We start from the raw sequence: 17248 nt of genomic DNA on the forward strand, positions 1-17248 counted from the left end.
GAAAAAGGTACAGTTTCATATTCTCATCCTGTATCCAACACTTCAGGTATTCCTTACTTCTCATTATATATTAATTTTGATGTTACGGTATGTTTCTCAGTTGTTTATGCGATGCGTTTGTTAAGCTGCTGCTAAAACACTTCCTTTTCTTATGTTGCTCTTCAAAATAAAAGTCTTTAATGATTAGAATTGGAGGCTTTTACTGTAACAGAGTTAGCAGGAAAAGAACGTGTCAATTGTTGGTTACTTGACTGAACTTTAGCAGACTGGAGCTGAGAGGTGGGATTGAATTGTTGCTGCTTTGAGAGAGACAAAGCCACAGCCTGCTTCAGCAAATCATTCCGACTAATCACAAGTGAAATATAGATTAAAACACATCTTCAGCAGGTAACATGTTTGTTCCCACTGCCCCTTGTTGAAGTAAAAAATAGACAAGCACTCCAGCAATTAGATGGTCTCTTGACCTTACGGTGACTAGTGCATGGCTGACCCGTAGACCAACGTGGCAAGTAGTTTTGGCCCAGTGATCGGATTTTGTTGTAGCTTTAGGGGAGGCAAGATAATTCAAACAGCACCTGTTTACAACATGGGGCGCTACATTTTTTCCCTGCTCAAAATAAACCAAGCTGCAAAAGTGGTGAAAAACATTCTGTATCAGGTCTACATCCAAAATACAGTCACACAAAGAACTGGGTGTTTTGATACGTTTACAGCAACCCAATTCCAACACACCTAGTTTTGACCAAAGACTGTAAAGAATGAGCTTGACTTCCTGTCAGCTGAGCTTGCACTAAATCTATCCTTTTGGTTGACAGGTAGCGTCTGCCTGTCAAGTTATCTGTCAATCAAATGAGATGCGCCAATCAGTGCACAGTGAGGTTTATCCTTAACATAATTAAAACAATTGTGGTACAAAAAAATTCACCCCCAGTACATAGTGTGCACATGAAGACATTAGCTAATGAGACATGCTTCGTTTTTTGAACCAGGCTGTGAAACAGTTTATTTCTAGAGTGAAAAAACAGCTTTTTAACATGTGTTGTGTACGTGACTTCTGGTGTTTCTGCAGCCAACCTCAAATGGACACTTGCCGTATTGCAATTTTTGCACTTCCGCATTGGCTTCATTTTTCAGGACAGGAGATTGCTGCTTGGTTTTGTTACAAATTTTGGATTTTATTTACAGGGACTTTAAAGTTGCAAGCGTATAAAACCAGCTTTAAGATCAACAAGGAAATAACTATTTGGCGTTAGGTGGATTTATCTTTTTGATTGTATGCAAGCTTGAGACATAAGTCAGGTGAAATGACCTTACGCCCCTGGTGAAGCTGCTCTAGCCTAAAATTATGTCTCAGTTTGTCAATAAAATCCACAGGAACGTACACTCTGCCGTCAGATTGCTGGTGTTTTCTTCTCTTCCATCTCTAGGCCTCAGTCATTAGCTCTTCTCACAAATGTTCCTCTAAACTAGGAATGGGCGATATCCTATCGTTTGCGATATACCGCGAAAAAAAACTTTCCACGATGAGAAAACAGCCTTTAACGAAAATAACGATAAACTATGGTTGATAACGTATGTGTCTGCGATTGTCGTGCACACATACGTCATCAACTGTGCCGCATTCGTAACTCACATGCAGAAACATAACAAACATGGCCGAAGGCGGAGATGAAACGGAGGATGAGTTTGTTAAACGAGGAGCTACCTCTATTATCTGTAAATAGTTTGATTAGAGGAAATCAGACGTGGAGCAGACAATGGTCATTTGCACAGTGCGCTTTATTTTACGATCCCCTATTCCTCCATTTTACAGCCGCAGAAATTATGCACGGTCCCACAGTTTATACGAGGAAATAACGGAACGCTTAGTCTAACATTTAGAAAGATGTGAGTAATAAACTCGCATCTCATGTAGATTTCCTATAAGGTTAGCAATATATAACATTTACAACAACATAGAATGTACATGATATGATAGATAACATGATGCAAGTTTATTTTGTTAGGTGCATAGGTGTCTTTAGTACACACCTTACAGACAGACAGACCGACAGAAGTGTATGATGGAGGGACAGATAAACACCAAACTGTATTATATCTGAAAACGTGATTATAACTACTACTACCACATTATAAGCTTCCGTCTTATTATACATCATGGACTTAATCAAACTTAGTTAAAAATAATTTATCAAATTTACTTATTCTTATTTTTATCAATTTAACAACAGAAGTTTTAACTTGGACTTGCATTGAGTGACTTATCTCTGTAAAAGCAAACATGGTGGAGCCTGGCAGCTCTGCTCCACTGAAGGACCCTCCAGACTTAAAAGAGGATATCAGACTGTATTTTACATTTAAACACTAAAGATAGAGGCAAACTGGACAAAAAAGACCATATCCTGGAATGGCCATATGGAGGTAAAATAGTGCTGTAAATACTTCTAGTTTAGGGTCAATTTTTAATGCTGACACTTAAATTTTTAATAATCTGCCAAGTTGGAACATTATTTGTACTATTTCCAACTAAATTTCTCTTTGAATCTCTTAAATGTAGAAGCAACATAGTTTTTTTATTTTTTACTAAAATATCCCTACATTAATAGATATCTATTTATATAAATATAGAAATATTTATATATCTATATTTATATATGTAGCTGGTGTAGTTAAGCAGCCAATTTGATACATATTTCCTAGTCAGAAAGGTTGTGTTGAATGGTGCTATTTTTTATCGTGATTTATATCGTTATCGCAATAAATACAGCAAAATATCGTGACAATTTTTTTAGTCCATATTGCCCATCCCTACTCTGAACCTACCCAGAAAACTCCTGACATGCTTGTCCACCTGTTCCTCAAAGCAGGAAGCAGTTATGTGCAAGTGTGGATAGGGTTACTGCATGAAAAATTACAGAGATAAGGCTAACTGTCTCTCTTTAGCTAAAAGATAATGTGCCATTCACTAATACCCACTTCTCACAAAAGAGCCATGAAAGCAGGTGACTGGGCCTGTGAAACTGGCCATTCTCCCTGTTCTAAGTGCTTATACTGTTGGAATGACTTTGAAACTACTTTGTAAAGTCGAAAAGTTGCATATTGTTGCTTAAATTTTGATATTTGCCTAGTTTATGTATAATTTATGAGACACAGGCTCAATTGTTAGTGATCTGGCTTTGTGTGGTACAGCTTGTGCCATTAAAAGCATACATAACCACTGCTACTGAGTTAATTTTCAGAATATATTTGGAAGTAGAGCACAAAATGAGGCACTGCCTGGGACTAACAAATATATACAGAGAGAAATAGAACTGTTGCTCTCACCCTCAGGTTGTCTTTGCTGTTGAACGCCTGCAGCAGCTGCTGGTAGTGTCTGTCGCTCATCTGTCGCAGGAGGGCCAACAAACACGCTACAAACTCTCCCTGACAGGACAAAAACACAAGAAGGGAGGAAGAGAAGGATGTGTTTAGTGACTAATAATGCTGTTTTACATATCAGGGGCTGTCCTGAGGAAATTAGTTTAGAAAAATGAACTCTGATGCTACAGGAGGAGGAAAAATAAGTACTTTTTTTATCTGGTTCACATAAAGCCTTTTCTTAACCTGTTCTGGTGATTAGCAGAGCTCGATTACACAAAGAACAACCCCTCGCCTTCAACAAAGTGATGACACTGATGATCTCATTATCATCCAACTCACCGTTCCTATTTAGTGCTGTGCTGTATCATAAATCTTAATTATTGCCATTAATGTTAATAATGTTAGTCAAATTAGGGCCGCCATTGCAGCAACCTAATTTAAAATCTATAATTACTCTTGCACATCTTGTTAACTCCCAAAACAGTTTGCATTGAAAAGCACACAGACACAGTGCACAAGGTAGAACACATACAGTGACATCCTGAAACTGCAGTCTCATACTGGGGCCGGCAGGCTGGGGCCTGTTGCTGATTTCCAGGATTGTCCGCAGTAAAACTCCCAGCAGGCTCTCGACGATTAGCTCCACCTCCTCAGAGACCATGGGCTCCTGCACGAAAGAGGTAACACTCATGAATCACAGCATTTCACTTTATTAACATGTACGAGGAAAGAAGAGCCTCTTCTAAAAGGGTCATCCTTGAAATTCAAGTTGTAAGACTTTTATTCAGCAATTTGCATCTTTTTTTGTGTTTCTTCTGCCAACCTTGAACCATGATAGACAGCCGACGTCAAAAGATCCAACGTATGCATCCTGCACCCTTTGATTATACTGTTTTAATGAGTCTTAACCCTCAAGTTTGAGAACTTTTAAAAGTTTCAAGGCTAAGTGCCACATTTTGAAACTCTTAATTCACAGGGAAGGAGGAGAATTGAAAAAGAATAAAAGAAGGTGAAATACAAAGGAAAGGGAGACAGATAAAGATTAAAAGCAACTCAGAGAGAGTGGAGGATAAACTGATGGATGTGTGTGTTTGTGTGCGTGCATCTCCCAGCAGTCTCTACCGCTGACAAGACAGACAGGTCTTGGACAGAGCGATAATGAGAAGGAGCCTCAGACTGGCACACTGGCTGCCACTGCTGTCACTTCCCTTTGCATGCAGTGCCAGTCTCTGTGTATGTGTGTATTGTCTGTATGTGCGTGTCCTACTGGGCGCCTTTACCACTAGCTGCCCCTCTGGCACACACAGTTCAAGCCAGGCAGCCCGAGATACAACACACAAACACAGGCGCAGAGCTCCAAGTGACTGCCACCTCAACAATGCCCACTGCTTAATTGATGGGACTCATTACTGGACCGCACGGCTGCCAACATCTCGTTACCAAGACTAATTGACCATACACACACAATAAAGCAATCTGCTATTGCAATGTATTGGCAAAGAAATTGCCTTTAGACTGATTCCTCCAGCATTCACTTCCTTTTAAGTTATTTTCTGGTTATTATGTTGGTAATTCTCTTCTACAGGCTTGTAGAATAGCAACAATAATTCATATTAACTCTGCAAGATGATGTGAGAAAATCCCTACTGAGGGGAAAATGGATTGAGGTTAAAAACTAATGAGCAATAATCAATGTGAAAAGACATGTAGGCTTTGGCATGTAACATATCCCTTTTCTGATTAGACAGTCATATTTTTATATATTTTATATATATATATGCATGTCAAATGATTAAAATTTAACCATAATAAAACTCAGAATTTCTATTGATTGCAAATTTTTTTTTTTTTTTTTTTTTTTTGCTGCATCCAAAACTGCACTATTTTGCATTTTAAACTTTAAAAAATCAAACTATGTGTAATGACTCAAGACCAGCATTTATTCTGGGTTTAACTGGGTTGATTAAAAAACAAATAAATAAAACAACACTACTTAAGCTAGGAAAACTAAACTTTTTATGGATTAAGAAAGGAAAATTAAATAACCATAAAACAGTGAAATGTATGCTAATATAAAATGCAGATGATTTTTGACTTGTCCACTGAGCTGTCTGTGAGTTTTTAAACTAAAATGAGACATTAAGAGGGAGTGGTGGACTTATTTTACACGAGGATTAACTGAAGTGTTCTGAAAAAGGACAATAAAGCATGCAGTTAATGAAATCTATGGACCTTAATGGCGATTTAATGCAGCCCTAGTTTAAATTTTGTTTAACGGTGTCCCAACTTTGTATGCTGCTATGTAAACAAACATGCCTTGCCTTGTGTGTTTAATGATCATAATAATGACAATAACAATAATATCTTTGATTTAAATATTTAACATTAAGATGCCAATATGGCAAACAAGCAACTATGAATTTATGCATTTAGACAGGAAACATCTTTGCCAAAGTACTGAGGAGGAAAATCAGCAATTCTTTAAGTCCTAAAGCAGCAGACAACAATTTAAAATTGTACTAAATTATCTACAGCCAGTGCTGAACACTAAATTATCATGTCATATCAAACACAGGGCAGAAAAATGATACATCCAGGCAGACTTTACAGACAATAAAAGTGCACTTCATGTAGAAGTTTAATTCATGCTTCACAACGCTGAACGATGGACAATGACTAAGACAAGGCTTAAATATTTGTTTGGCTTTAACAACTCTGAATAAGCTTAAAGTTTCATGTCTAATAAATTACCATTTTTGATTATCTAATGTTATTGTAAAAGCAGTTACAATGCTAGCGGTAACTCCAAACAGTTGAATGTTGGATGGCTCGTTCATCAAACTTTTAAACTGCTACTATTAAAAATCTCATTTTGCTATTAAATGTATCATTTTTTACGCCTTGCATTTCTAGAGCTTTATCTTACTTGTATTTCTCCCTCTTCTTTGCTACTTTACTGTTTTTACTGGCTCTCGTTCTGTTTCTCTTATCAAATCTGATTGCCTTTACTCTCCTTTTACTGTTTTTATTTCTCTTGTTGTTTTTATCTCTTTATGTCTCTTTAACTGCTTACTCCTTACATTTTGGTCCTCTTGGTCTCAGCTTGTAGCTGGGTTTCTGTGTTGCCTGAGTTCCTACTGTTTTAATAATGCCTGCGCTTTAATGATGTCTATGATATCATGGTTTGGACATTTACGCTCTGTTGTCTTAGTTTATCATCATGTTCTTTTGTTCAGGTTCTTGAACTGTTTGGGTTCTGTTTATGTTTCTGGGTGTCATTGTTCTGATGTCTCTGTCTTTTGTTTGGGTTTAGTTGCTTTGTTCTTGCTGCTACAAAGCACTATGTAAACCCTTGTTTATAAAAGTGCTATACAAATAAAGTAATTATATAATTACTGCTCCAAGTAATCTGTGCAATAACTATTTATATGTATAATCTGCACAGATGGTTATATGTATATATTTGTGCATGTATATATGTGTATGTAGGTGTTCATATAAATACACTATATCACTAAAAGTATTTGCTCACCTGCCTTGACTCACATATGAACTTCAGTGACATCCCATTCTTAATCCATAGGGTTTAATATGACATCAGTCCACCCTTTGCAGCTATAACAGCTTCAACTCTTCTGGGAAGGCTTTCCACAAGGTTTAGGAGAGTGTTTATGGGAATTTTTGACCATTCTTCCAGAAACACATTTGTGAGGTCACACACTGATGTTGGACAAGAAGGCCTGGCTCTCAGTCTCCACTCTAATTCATCCCCAAAGGTGTTCTATCGGGTTGAGGTCCGGACTCTGTGCAGGCCAGTCAAGTTCATCCACACCAAACTCTCTCATCCATGTCTTTATGGACCTTGCTTTGTGCACTGGTGCACAGTCATGTTGGAACAGGAAGGGGCCATCCCCAAACTGTTCCCACAAAGTTGGGGGCTGAAAAACAAGCCCACACCATAATCCCCCCTCCACCAAACTTTACCCTTTGCACAATACAGTCAGACAAGTGCCGTTCTCCTGGCAACCGTCAAACCCAGACTCGTCCATCAGATTGCCAGATGGAGAAGCGTGATTTCTCACTCCAGAGAATGTGTTTCCACTGCTCTAGAGTCCAGTGGCGGCGTGCTTTACACCACTGCATCCGATGCTTTGCATTGCACTTGGTGATGTATGGCTTGGATGCAGCTGCTCGGCCATGGAAACCTCATGGAAAACTCTCTACACACTGTTCTTGAGCTAATCTGAAGGCCACATGAAGTTTGGAGGTCTGTAGCCATTGACTCTGCAGAAAGTTGTCAATCTCTGCTCACCATGTGCCTCAGAATCCGCTGACCCCGCTCCGTCATTTTACGTGGCCTACCACTTGGTGGCTGAGTTGCTGTCATTCCCAATCGCTTCCACTTTGTTCTAATCCCACTGACAGTTGACTGTGGAATATTTAGGAGCGAGGAAATTTCACCACTGGACTTGTTGCACAGGTGGCATCCTATCACAGTACCACGCTGGAATTCACTGAGCTCCTGAGAGTGACCCATGTTTTCACAAATGTTTGTAGAAACAGTCTGCATGCCTAGGTGCTTGATTTTATACACCTGTGGCCATGGAAGTGACTGGAACACCTGATTACAATTATTTGGATGGGTGAGTGAATACTTTTGGCAATATAGTGTATCTCCACTATACCCAATCTGTACTATGTCTAACCTGTAAAAACACAAATGTATAAATACTATCTATAATTTGTAAGCCGATATTTTATATTCCATATTTTTGTATTCATAAATGCTCTTGTAACACTACTTTTAATTGTCCTTTATTTCTATTGTGTTATTGTCACCAATGGCCTGCTTCGTCTACACTACTTTTTGCTGCTGTGAATTGGACTTTCCCTTTGTGGAGAAGAAATATCTTAGGAATATCTTTTCTTATTACAATTATTATTATGATTAAAAAAACTATGCATAAAACAACCACCAGGGCAGCTTCATGACAAAACTGTGTAACATTAATGTTTGATTTCACACAGATGTGTCTGCTTTTCCTGAATAATTTCAGACTCATGGCCTCTCTTGATATTAATATCAATGTCTTAATACTTTTAACAATGCCTTCCATAGGTATATGATGTGGTCAGCTTGTTGGATAAAGTAGTCAGGAAATTGCAAGGATCCAACACTTACTTCCCTGCAATCTGTTAGGTTTTAAAGCAACAATTTGTGGTGGAAATTATTATTAGGTGAGGAAGACAGAGCTAATCATAAATTAAAAATTTAGCTACTTCATTGTCAGGATTCACATTGTCACACAACATGGCCTGCTATTTCTCACATGAGGATTTAAAAAATGAGTAGTTTTACATAAAAGACAACTGTCACGAGAGAATTGTGTTTTCCAATTCAAAAATGTATTATAATAATTGTAGCATTTAGCATGTAGCATGTAGCAAACCTATGACTTTGATTTTACATAACAGCATAACACCAAGTATGTGAGACATTTGTTTGAAGTTTATATTGCTTAGAAACATTTAAATCTTATTATTGCTTTAAGCTGATAGATTGTTGAAATAAATCGAAATACAGAATCATTTGTTATTCAAACGACACTTGTGGAAAGCACCGCTGTAATGCAATTCTGAAAATAACTCATACTTTCAATACATGTCCTTAGATTGTGCATGGTTAAATCTAACCCATTGTGCAGAGCCATTGTAGCAGCAGCTTCTCAGCTGGTCTTTAAAGCTTTTACATTTCCTCATAGCACACAATGTCAGGATGAAGTGTGGGAGCATTGTGAAGGTCATTAGGCTTTGAGCCCTTTGTTTTGTAAATGGGCATGTGTTATATCAATACAAAATCACTGTATTGTAGACTTAATAAGTGAGAAAAAGGACGGACCAGGTCCTTTCATAGCATAAATAATTCATTCAAGTCTACATGAAAAATAGTTTAGCAACATGGTTTGTATCTTATGTCGCAAATAAAGAAGTAATCCAAAAATGCATTCAAAGATTAGTCAACTATGAGCAAAATCTGACCAATCAGACTATACTTTATAAATCTGCAGACAGGGACAGTCTAAATCAGGGGTGTCAAACTCAATCACAGCAGGGGCTGGATTCTGGATTCAGGTCTAACCTGAGGGCCGAACAGGGTCACCTTAAATAAATAATAAATAATAATAAATAAATATGGAATTAAAACACATATAAATTCATTTTCCCACATTCCCTTTTATCCAAATATTTTTAGTCCGTACTTTTTCAGATTTTATAAATTAACAAGGATAACTTGAATCATCAAGGATAAGTTCACATTTTTATACTTAAGGAAATCTGCATACTGATGGGCCAGTTATAACAGAATTATCATATGATCTTGTGGGCCAGATTAAACTGTTCCACCGGCTGGATTTGGCCCCTGGGCCTTGAGTTTGACACCCCTGGTCTGAATGGTTACTAAAGAGACTTTGGTATTCATTAAAGTCTGTTTAATAACCAGTTAAAAACTCCTCATACTTCCCTTGAGTATAGAGCTTAATGAAATGCTGGTAGGAGGATTTTTCACCACTGACAGAGCAAAACTAGCTTTTTCCTTTCTGTATCTTGTTTTAAAGCATAACTCACTGGTTCCAGATAAACGATACAAATATGTGTATTAATCTTCTTATTGAACTTTTAATGATTCCACAGGATTTCTGCATCTCTAGGAATGAGTTGGACGGAGCTCTCCACTCACCGCGGTGCCGTTTTCCTCCTTCTTGATGAGCGACAGCATGCTGGTGAGGATGCGTGCACACATGACCAGGTCTCTCTGCTCCTGCATGTGCGCCTGGAGGACCCGGAGCACCACTGGCAGCAGGATGCACCGTGACTCTGCAACACGTACACCCACATCAAACCACACATCAAAGAAATGGAAATAAACAGTAAGAATCCTAACAGGAGCAATGTCACTTTAATATGATAAAATGTATCTGGGTGTTAGCCTTTATTTTTTACTTTAATACAGTGTGCATGAGGGATGTGTTCTTCTCTGCATGCAGCCTTTAGCAGCAATTATAAATTAAACAGTGACAGTAAATTGCTTTAGTGTACCTCCCTTTAAAACACAGATTTAATGACATGGAGTCAGCTTCACTGCAGGAGCACAAACCAGTAGTATGATATGGACTAATAGCCCGTTTGGACATAATGGATGCAAACATACAGCGTACTGAATCCTGTCTGTATAAAGGATATGAATATAATTGTTTGCTTCCCTCTGTTCTGTTTATTTTTCTTGTGTGTTTATACTCTGTATGCAAAGCTTTTTGTGTTCTTTGCTCACAGATTCTTCCATGTTTGGTTAACAAGCTTTAATTGTGCATTCAAATCAAATTGAATATCATCTGTGCATGTGTTTGTGTGTCTCCATCTTAACCTGGGTTTATGTAAAGCTGGTCCTCCACTGTTTTGGCAATGCACTGCAGTTTGACAGCCTCCAGGGGGCAGTCGGCGTGAACAGTGGTTGGCAGGCTGCCCAGTGTCTCCCTGACAAAGCCGGCCACCTCTCGCACTGTGAAGATCTTCAATAGCTCTCCGTAAACTGACGGGAATGTCCTCAGGAACACCGCCTAGGCAGATCAGGGCGGTGTTTAATCATTCAGAGGCTAAATCGAACAGACACTATGAATCCATTATCTTATCTTTGAACAGCTGAGAGCGTTCAAGATGCAAAGTAGACTGAGCAGAGCTTCTAAAGGCATAGAGCTGCATGTTTTAAACACTTCACATGCTGTAATTTCAATGAATTTTTCACTTCATCTGTGTATTAATCTTAAAAGGGGCCACAGCTGAAAAAAAATAATTTTACCAACTCACTATGACTCTCATACTTTCTTTCATAATCAAACATTTTGAACTCAAGTACAGAGGGATTATGTGGAAGGCGACTCCAGTGGGATTGCCGTCTGTTGCTTGGTTTTTACTTCTCTATCTGGTGCCATTTATTCATGTCAAGTTCTGTCAGGGTCTGGCGGCACGACTGAAAAATGATGATTACAAAAATTTTAGCGAGATGAGTCACAGCATCATTTTTCTTCTGTTTACCTTCATTTTTTCAGAAAAGCCTGACAGAGGATAGAAGCCAATTTTCAGCACTGCTTTGTATCACTGTCACAGGCTTTTTACTTTTGATAAAAGAAAAGTTCAAGTTGAGGAACAAGAAGATCCATCGTTCTGCTAATTGGCGGTAATTTAGAAGGTTTCCCTGCTTTATTGAGCCTATTAACAAAGGTGGGAATAAATCATAAGCACTGACCTCAAGTAAAGCAGCTACTCTGATTAAACTTTGCTCCAGCAGAAGTAAAGTTGATTGTCTAAAACTCCACTAAAGCAAAAATAAAAAGTGATTTGTACACTATAATTACTAAGTAACAAGCAGTTGTTTTTATGTCTGCTGGGGTTGAACAATTATATCCGTGCAGTGCACAATCTAAAGACAAATACAAACCTCCAACCAGGCAAATAAAGGGGACATATTTTACCCTTTTAAGATAAGTTTATATTGTTCTCAGAGGTCCCTAAAACATGCCTGTGAAGTTTGTTGCTGAAAAAACACTCCAGTATTGGATTTTTGCATGTCTAAAAACCCCTCTGTTTCAGCCCTGCTCAGAACGAGCAGTTTCCGTGTCTGTGGCTTTAAATGTTAACGAGCTGTCTGACTCCGCCCCTGACCACACCCCTCTCAGGGAATGAATGCGGCTTAATTGATGTGGCTCTTTTGATCCTCTTAGAGGAAGATCAGGAGGGGAGGGGGGGCGGTCAGCCTGCTCCACATCTATGGCATTATGTTTAAGTGCGTGTCTGCTCCTCATCCTCGCTGCTCTTCTATCGTTTAACAATAAATAGAGCACGTCTGTATCACATGCTTCTGTGTTGCACTTACTAAGCACTCATCTAAACAGACTTTTCATTTAAATAAATCTAAATTCTAAAAAATAAACATTGAAAAACGTATTAATCCTCAGAATGGAGACGTCAAGATACAAGAGTTGGGAAGTTAAATATGACACTGACACGACTGAAAGGGATTGAATGAATGGGCCATTGTTTGGTTTGGGAAAGGATAACAGATTATTTAGCTGCACTCAAATATATAAGGTCATCACAATGGAGTCTAATCGCCAAAGACTTTGCACATTTCTCTTTCATTAAATTAGTGAAATAAATCATTGCTAAACTAAGTCTTAAGTCTCTTCTGATTGAAATATAGTTTAATAAAATTACCGTTAGAGTGACACGCAGGGGCAAGCTTTGAGAGAATGCACAAAGGCTTGGGTAGGGTCAGGCCAGAATTTGAAGCCTGTTCTAAGCTAAGTTTAACTTTTAAGTTCAAATATTTAACCATGCTTAGCATCAGCAGGTATCCTGTTTTGTTCAGGGTTCTATCTATGCTCCAGCTAGTACTGAGCAACAAATTAGCCAATACTGGCAAGTTAAATGTACACACGTGGACAAAATTGTTGGTACCCCTCTGTTAATGAAAGAAAAACCCACAATGGTCACAGAAATAACGTGAATCTGACAAAAGTGATAATAAATAAAAATTCAATGAAATTTAACCAATAAAAATCAGATATTGCTTTTGAATTGTGGTTCAACAGAATTACTTTAAAAAACAAACTCATGAAACAGGCGTTGACAAAAATGATGGTACCCTTAACTTAATATTTTGTTGCACAACCTTTTGAGGCAATCACTGCAATCAAATGATTTCTGTAACTTTCAGTGAGACTTCTGCACCTCTCAGCAGGTATTTTGGCCCACTCCTCATGAGCAAACTGCTCCAGTTGTCTCAGGTTTGAAGGGTGCCTTCTCCAGATGGCATGTTTCAGCTCCTTCCACAGATGTTCAATAGGATTTGGATCTGGGCTCATAAAAGGCCACTTCAGAATGGTCCAACGTTTTGCTCTTAGCCATTCTTGGGTGTTTTTAGCTGTATGTTTTGGGTCAGTATCCTGTTGCAAGACCCATGACCTGCGACTGAGACCAAGCTTTCTGACACTGGGCTGCACATTTCTCTCTAGAATACCTAGATAGTCTTGAGATTTCATTCACAGTAGGGACAGTGTTCTTCTCTTGGTATGCTTCATTTTTGCGTCTGTGAACACAGAGCTGATGTGCCTTGCCAAAAAGTTCCAGTTTTGTCTCGTCTGTCCATAGGACATTCTCCCAGAAGCTTTGTGGCTTGTCAACATGCAGTTTGGCAAATTCCAGTCTTGCTTTTTTATGATTTGTTTTCAACAGTGGTGTCCTCCTTGGTCGTCTCCCATGAAGTCCACTTTGGCTCAAACAACGACGGATGGTGCGATCTGACAATGAAGTACCTAGACCTTGGAATTCACCTTCAATGTCTTTGGAGGTTGTTCTGGGCTCTTTTGTTACCATTCGTATTATCCATCTCTTCGATTTGTCATCAATTTTCCTCCTGCGGCCACGTCCAGGGAGGTTGGCTACAGTCCCGTGGATCTTAAATTTCTGAATAATATGTGCAACTGTAGTCAGAGGAACATCAAGCTGCTTGGAGATGGTCTTATAGCCTTTACCTTTAACATGTTTGTCTATAATTTTCTTTCTAATCTCCTGAGACAACTCTCTCCTTCGCTTCCTCTGGTCCATGTTTAGTGTGGTTCACACCATGTCACCAAACAGCACAGTGACTACTTGTCACCCCTTAAATAGGCCGACTGACTGATTACTAATTGCTAATTACAGATTGCTAATTAGAAGACACACCTTGGTTGAACATGTCCCTATGGTCACATTATTTTCAATCTTTTCTGGGGGTACCATCATTTTTGTCCAGGCCTGTTTCAGGAGTTTGTTTTTTTAAATAATTCTGTTGAACCACGATTCAAAAGCAATGTCTGATTTTCATCGGTTAATTTTCATTGAATTTTTATTTATTATTACTTTTGTCAGATTCAAGTTATTTCTGTGACCATTGTGGGTTTTTCTTTCATTAACAAAGGGGTACCAACAATTTTGTCTACGTGTGTAGTTGATGGGAAGCTTAGAGCTTCTTTTTGCCTCGGTATTTGTTTTTCAAATTCAGTTATTGATGCTTTTATTTATTGCAAATACAATACTTCTTCTATAACATATTTAAGTAAAAGTAAATATTGGTTTCAGATAGATTTGTTATTTTCCACCCCTGTCTATTACTCACTAAAAGCATCAATACTTAAATTGTAATGAAAATGGGAAAATAAAGAACAAAATCTTTAGTTTCACACAAGTTAAGGGGATAAAATGTTTATATGTATTACAAGAAATCTCTCTCTCCCTGCATAACTCACCCTAAAGAAAATCTACCTGTAAAGAAATCCTAGCATATATTTAGGTACTGCTTATTAAAGATCTATGGTATTAAAGAACAATCTCCAACAGGCTGCACGTGCTAAATTATGCATTCATTGGCATTGCTGTACTAGCAGGTAACTTCACCCACATGCTGCAGATTAACTGAGATTAGCATGAGCCTGGCGTGCATCTCTCCGCAGCTATTGTTGTGTTGAGAATACAGATCAGTCCGGCCTCAGGAGTCAGCAGAGGGATGAAGTGGAGCTTTTTCAGACAGCGTGGAGAGGCCACGGCTGGAATAGTTAATGTTACCCTCGCTCTTCTGGTGTCAAAATGAGGTGAAATTTTTACACAGTGACCGAAAGAGACTGCAGGGTTTTAAACAAAAAGTGCCGGTTTTGACATCTCAACTCATTCTGTCAGTCTCTGGGGGAATAATTGTTCACCTGAGCTGTGGGAGGAAAAACCTAATGTAGTAATTGAAAAGATGGTAGAGGGGAACAGACGCTTAAGGTTCACATGGGAGTAAAAACAAGGTAAGAAATTATTCAAGAGAATGAATACACATAGGCGTTACACGCAGGGTTTGTCTGACTTGAGCACTGAAAGCGAGCTGGATTTTATCGATTAAAAGGCTACAAGACCCTAACAGACTTAAAAGGAGCGACTGGGTAAATGAGACAAATGAGAACCCACTAAAAAGACAAAACAAGAGGGAACAAGGAGCAGACAGAAGTTATACAGGTGTTCTAGAGGGAAAAACAGCCAGTTATTTCCTTGGATGAGTAAAAAAATCGACACACAACCAGCTGTTTCTGGTGTGTAATTAGGATTTTAGCTTATTTGTTTTGGTCTTGTTTGAAAACAGCGGAGGCGGCTACCCCACTGTGCAGATCTCCCAGCGGAAAAAGAAAAAGCTGCCACAAAAATTTCTATTCCAGCTCCAGACCCCCCGGCAGCATGAAATTCAATTACAGACAATTTCTCACCTATCACAGCTACATTAAGAGGAGTCCTTGAGATAGAAAACAACACGATTTACACACAGACGTGACTGTAGAGGCGCACATACCTGTGTTTGTGCGACGGGGCTGGTGCCTTTGTTTTCCTGCGAGAGGAAGAAGCGGATGGACATGAAGAGCTCGTGGATACAAACTCGGAACTCCTCCTCATTCTGGCCTCCAGTGGCTAATGAGAAGAGGCGGCGAGACTGGATGATGTACTTGAAGATGTACTCGGTGGCCTGGAGAGAGACAAAGAAGATCCATCATTTATTATCTGTCTGGTGAGGACAAAGTGATGGAAGCTGATCTAAAGTGTCATTTTGACCTCAGACAAAGTTCATCTTTAATGTTATGATGGGTGTTTCTGCAGTAAAAAATATGGGAACACTTCTTCATTTTTCAGCTGGATACTAGAGAAATTGTGCTACCCTCAAATCTGGAACACAAGTCTTACAAATATACAGTAAAAATGCAACTATTTTAGGAGGGAAAGAGGGCCAAACCATTTACTTGTGTGGAGATTTCTACAGTAGCAAGGGAAGCCAACAACCTTCTGTATCAGTGCATCTGTGTAGCTCTTTTAGTACCATTAGTATGCTGCTATGTAGAGATTTTTATCCTTGCACCTGCTGCTGAGCTCTAAGCCTGGGAGGAAATACTGATAATTGTGAAGTACAGATCCTCAGACCACCTCCAGTGGTCTTTTACTGTCTTTAACTGAGGAGTCTTTTCAGTCAATTCGTCACTCTAAAGAGTTAAATTGATCAAAAGTGTCTAACTGTGGGTGTCAGAGGTCCCAGTGGTTAGGTTGTACCCCATGTGTGCAAGAGGATCTGGCAGCAGACCTCTACAGAGGTTATGGAAAGTGGCTATTTTTCACAAAAGAAGAATGCCATAAATAAAAACCTAAAATTTACTGGGGGGATAAATCAAAATTCAACACAATAAGCTACGGAAAACCCAAAGAGGGTTATGGTTAGTCACCCAAACCCCAATGGTTAGGGTTACGGTAAGTGGGAGGGGGATAAAATTAAAAATAACACACCACAAACCAAGCAAAAACCCAACAAGGGTTAGTATGTTACTTCCTGCCCCACGGTGGAGGTTGCCCCATTGAAGAAGTCTGCGACAGTTGAGCCGAAAACGCCCTACAATAGAGGTCTGCAGCCAGATACCTACGCCTGTGACTCATTTCCCATGTCTTCTTCTGCTATCTTTAAAAAGTATACAACTTTCTTCCTTTAAATGCAGGATTCTGACTTAATGAGTGAGAAAAGCTGTCAAAAAGTGGCACCACCAGCCTGGTCTGCGTTGCTATACATCCCAGTAAGTTTTGGACACTTACAATACATAATGAACCCCATGGAGGCTGTACCACCCTTAGTATGCAAACATTTCCCTGATCTGTTTACACATTTTTATTAACTTTAATAAGGCTTGGTAGGCTGTGAAACTGAACTACCCTTCTGAGATAAAGTGTCTGAATCTGAGTATGAACCCGTCCTCTCTTGAGCCTTTCCTTAAACCCTCTGCAAAAA

The 17248-nt window shown here is 38.9% G+C and overlaps 1 protein-coding gene across 9 annotated transcripts in view; it reads right to left on the minus strand.

Annotated features, from left to right (window-relative positions):
- Positions 1-17248, minus strand: part of dock4b (dedicator of cytokinesis 4b) — a 222183-nt gene that overhangs the window by 66906 nt on the left and 138029 nt on the right. For all 9 annotated transcript variants that reach the window (XM_041780989.1, XM_041780988.1, XM_041780986.1 and 6 more), the window contains exons 23-27: positions 15779-15949; positions 10784-10976; positions 10100-10236; positions 3893-4027; positions 3325-3423 (exon numbers count right to left, since the gene is read on the minus strand). In XM_041780989.1, the coding sequence (XP_041636923.1) occupies positions 3325-3423; positions 3893-4027; positions 10100-10236; positions 10784-10976; positions 15779-15949 (735 nt within the window). The remainder of the gene's footprint in view (positions 1-3324; positions 3424-3892; positions 4028-10099; positions 10237-10783; positions 10977-15778; positions 15950-17248) is intronic.

This window comes from Cheilinus undulatus, linkage group 23, assembly GCF_018320785.1.
Source record: "Cheilinus undulatus linkage group 23, ASM1832078v1, whole genome shotgun sequence".
Taxonomy (NCBI): Eukaryota; Metazoa; Chordata; class Actinopteri; order Labriformes; family Labridae; genus Cheilinus; species Cheilinus undulatus.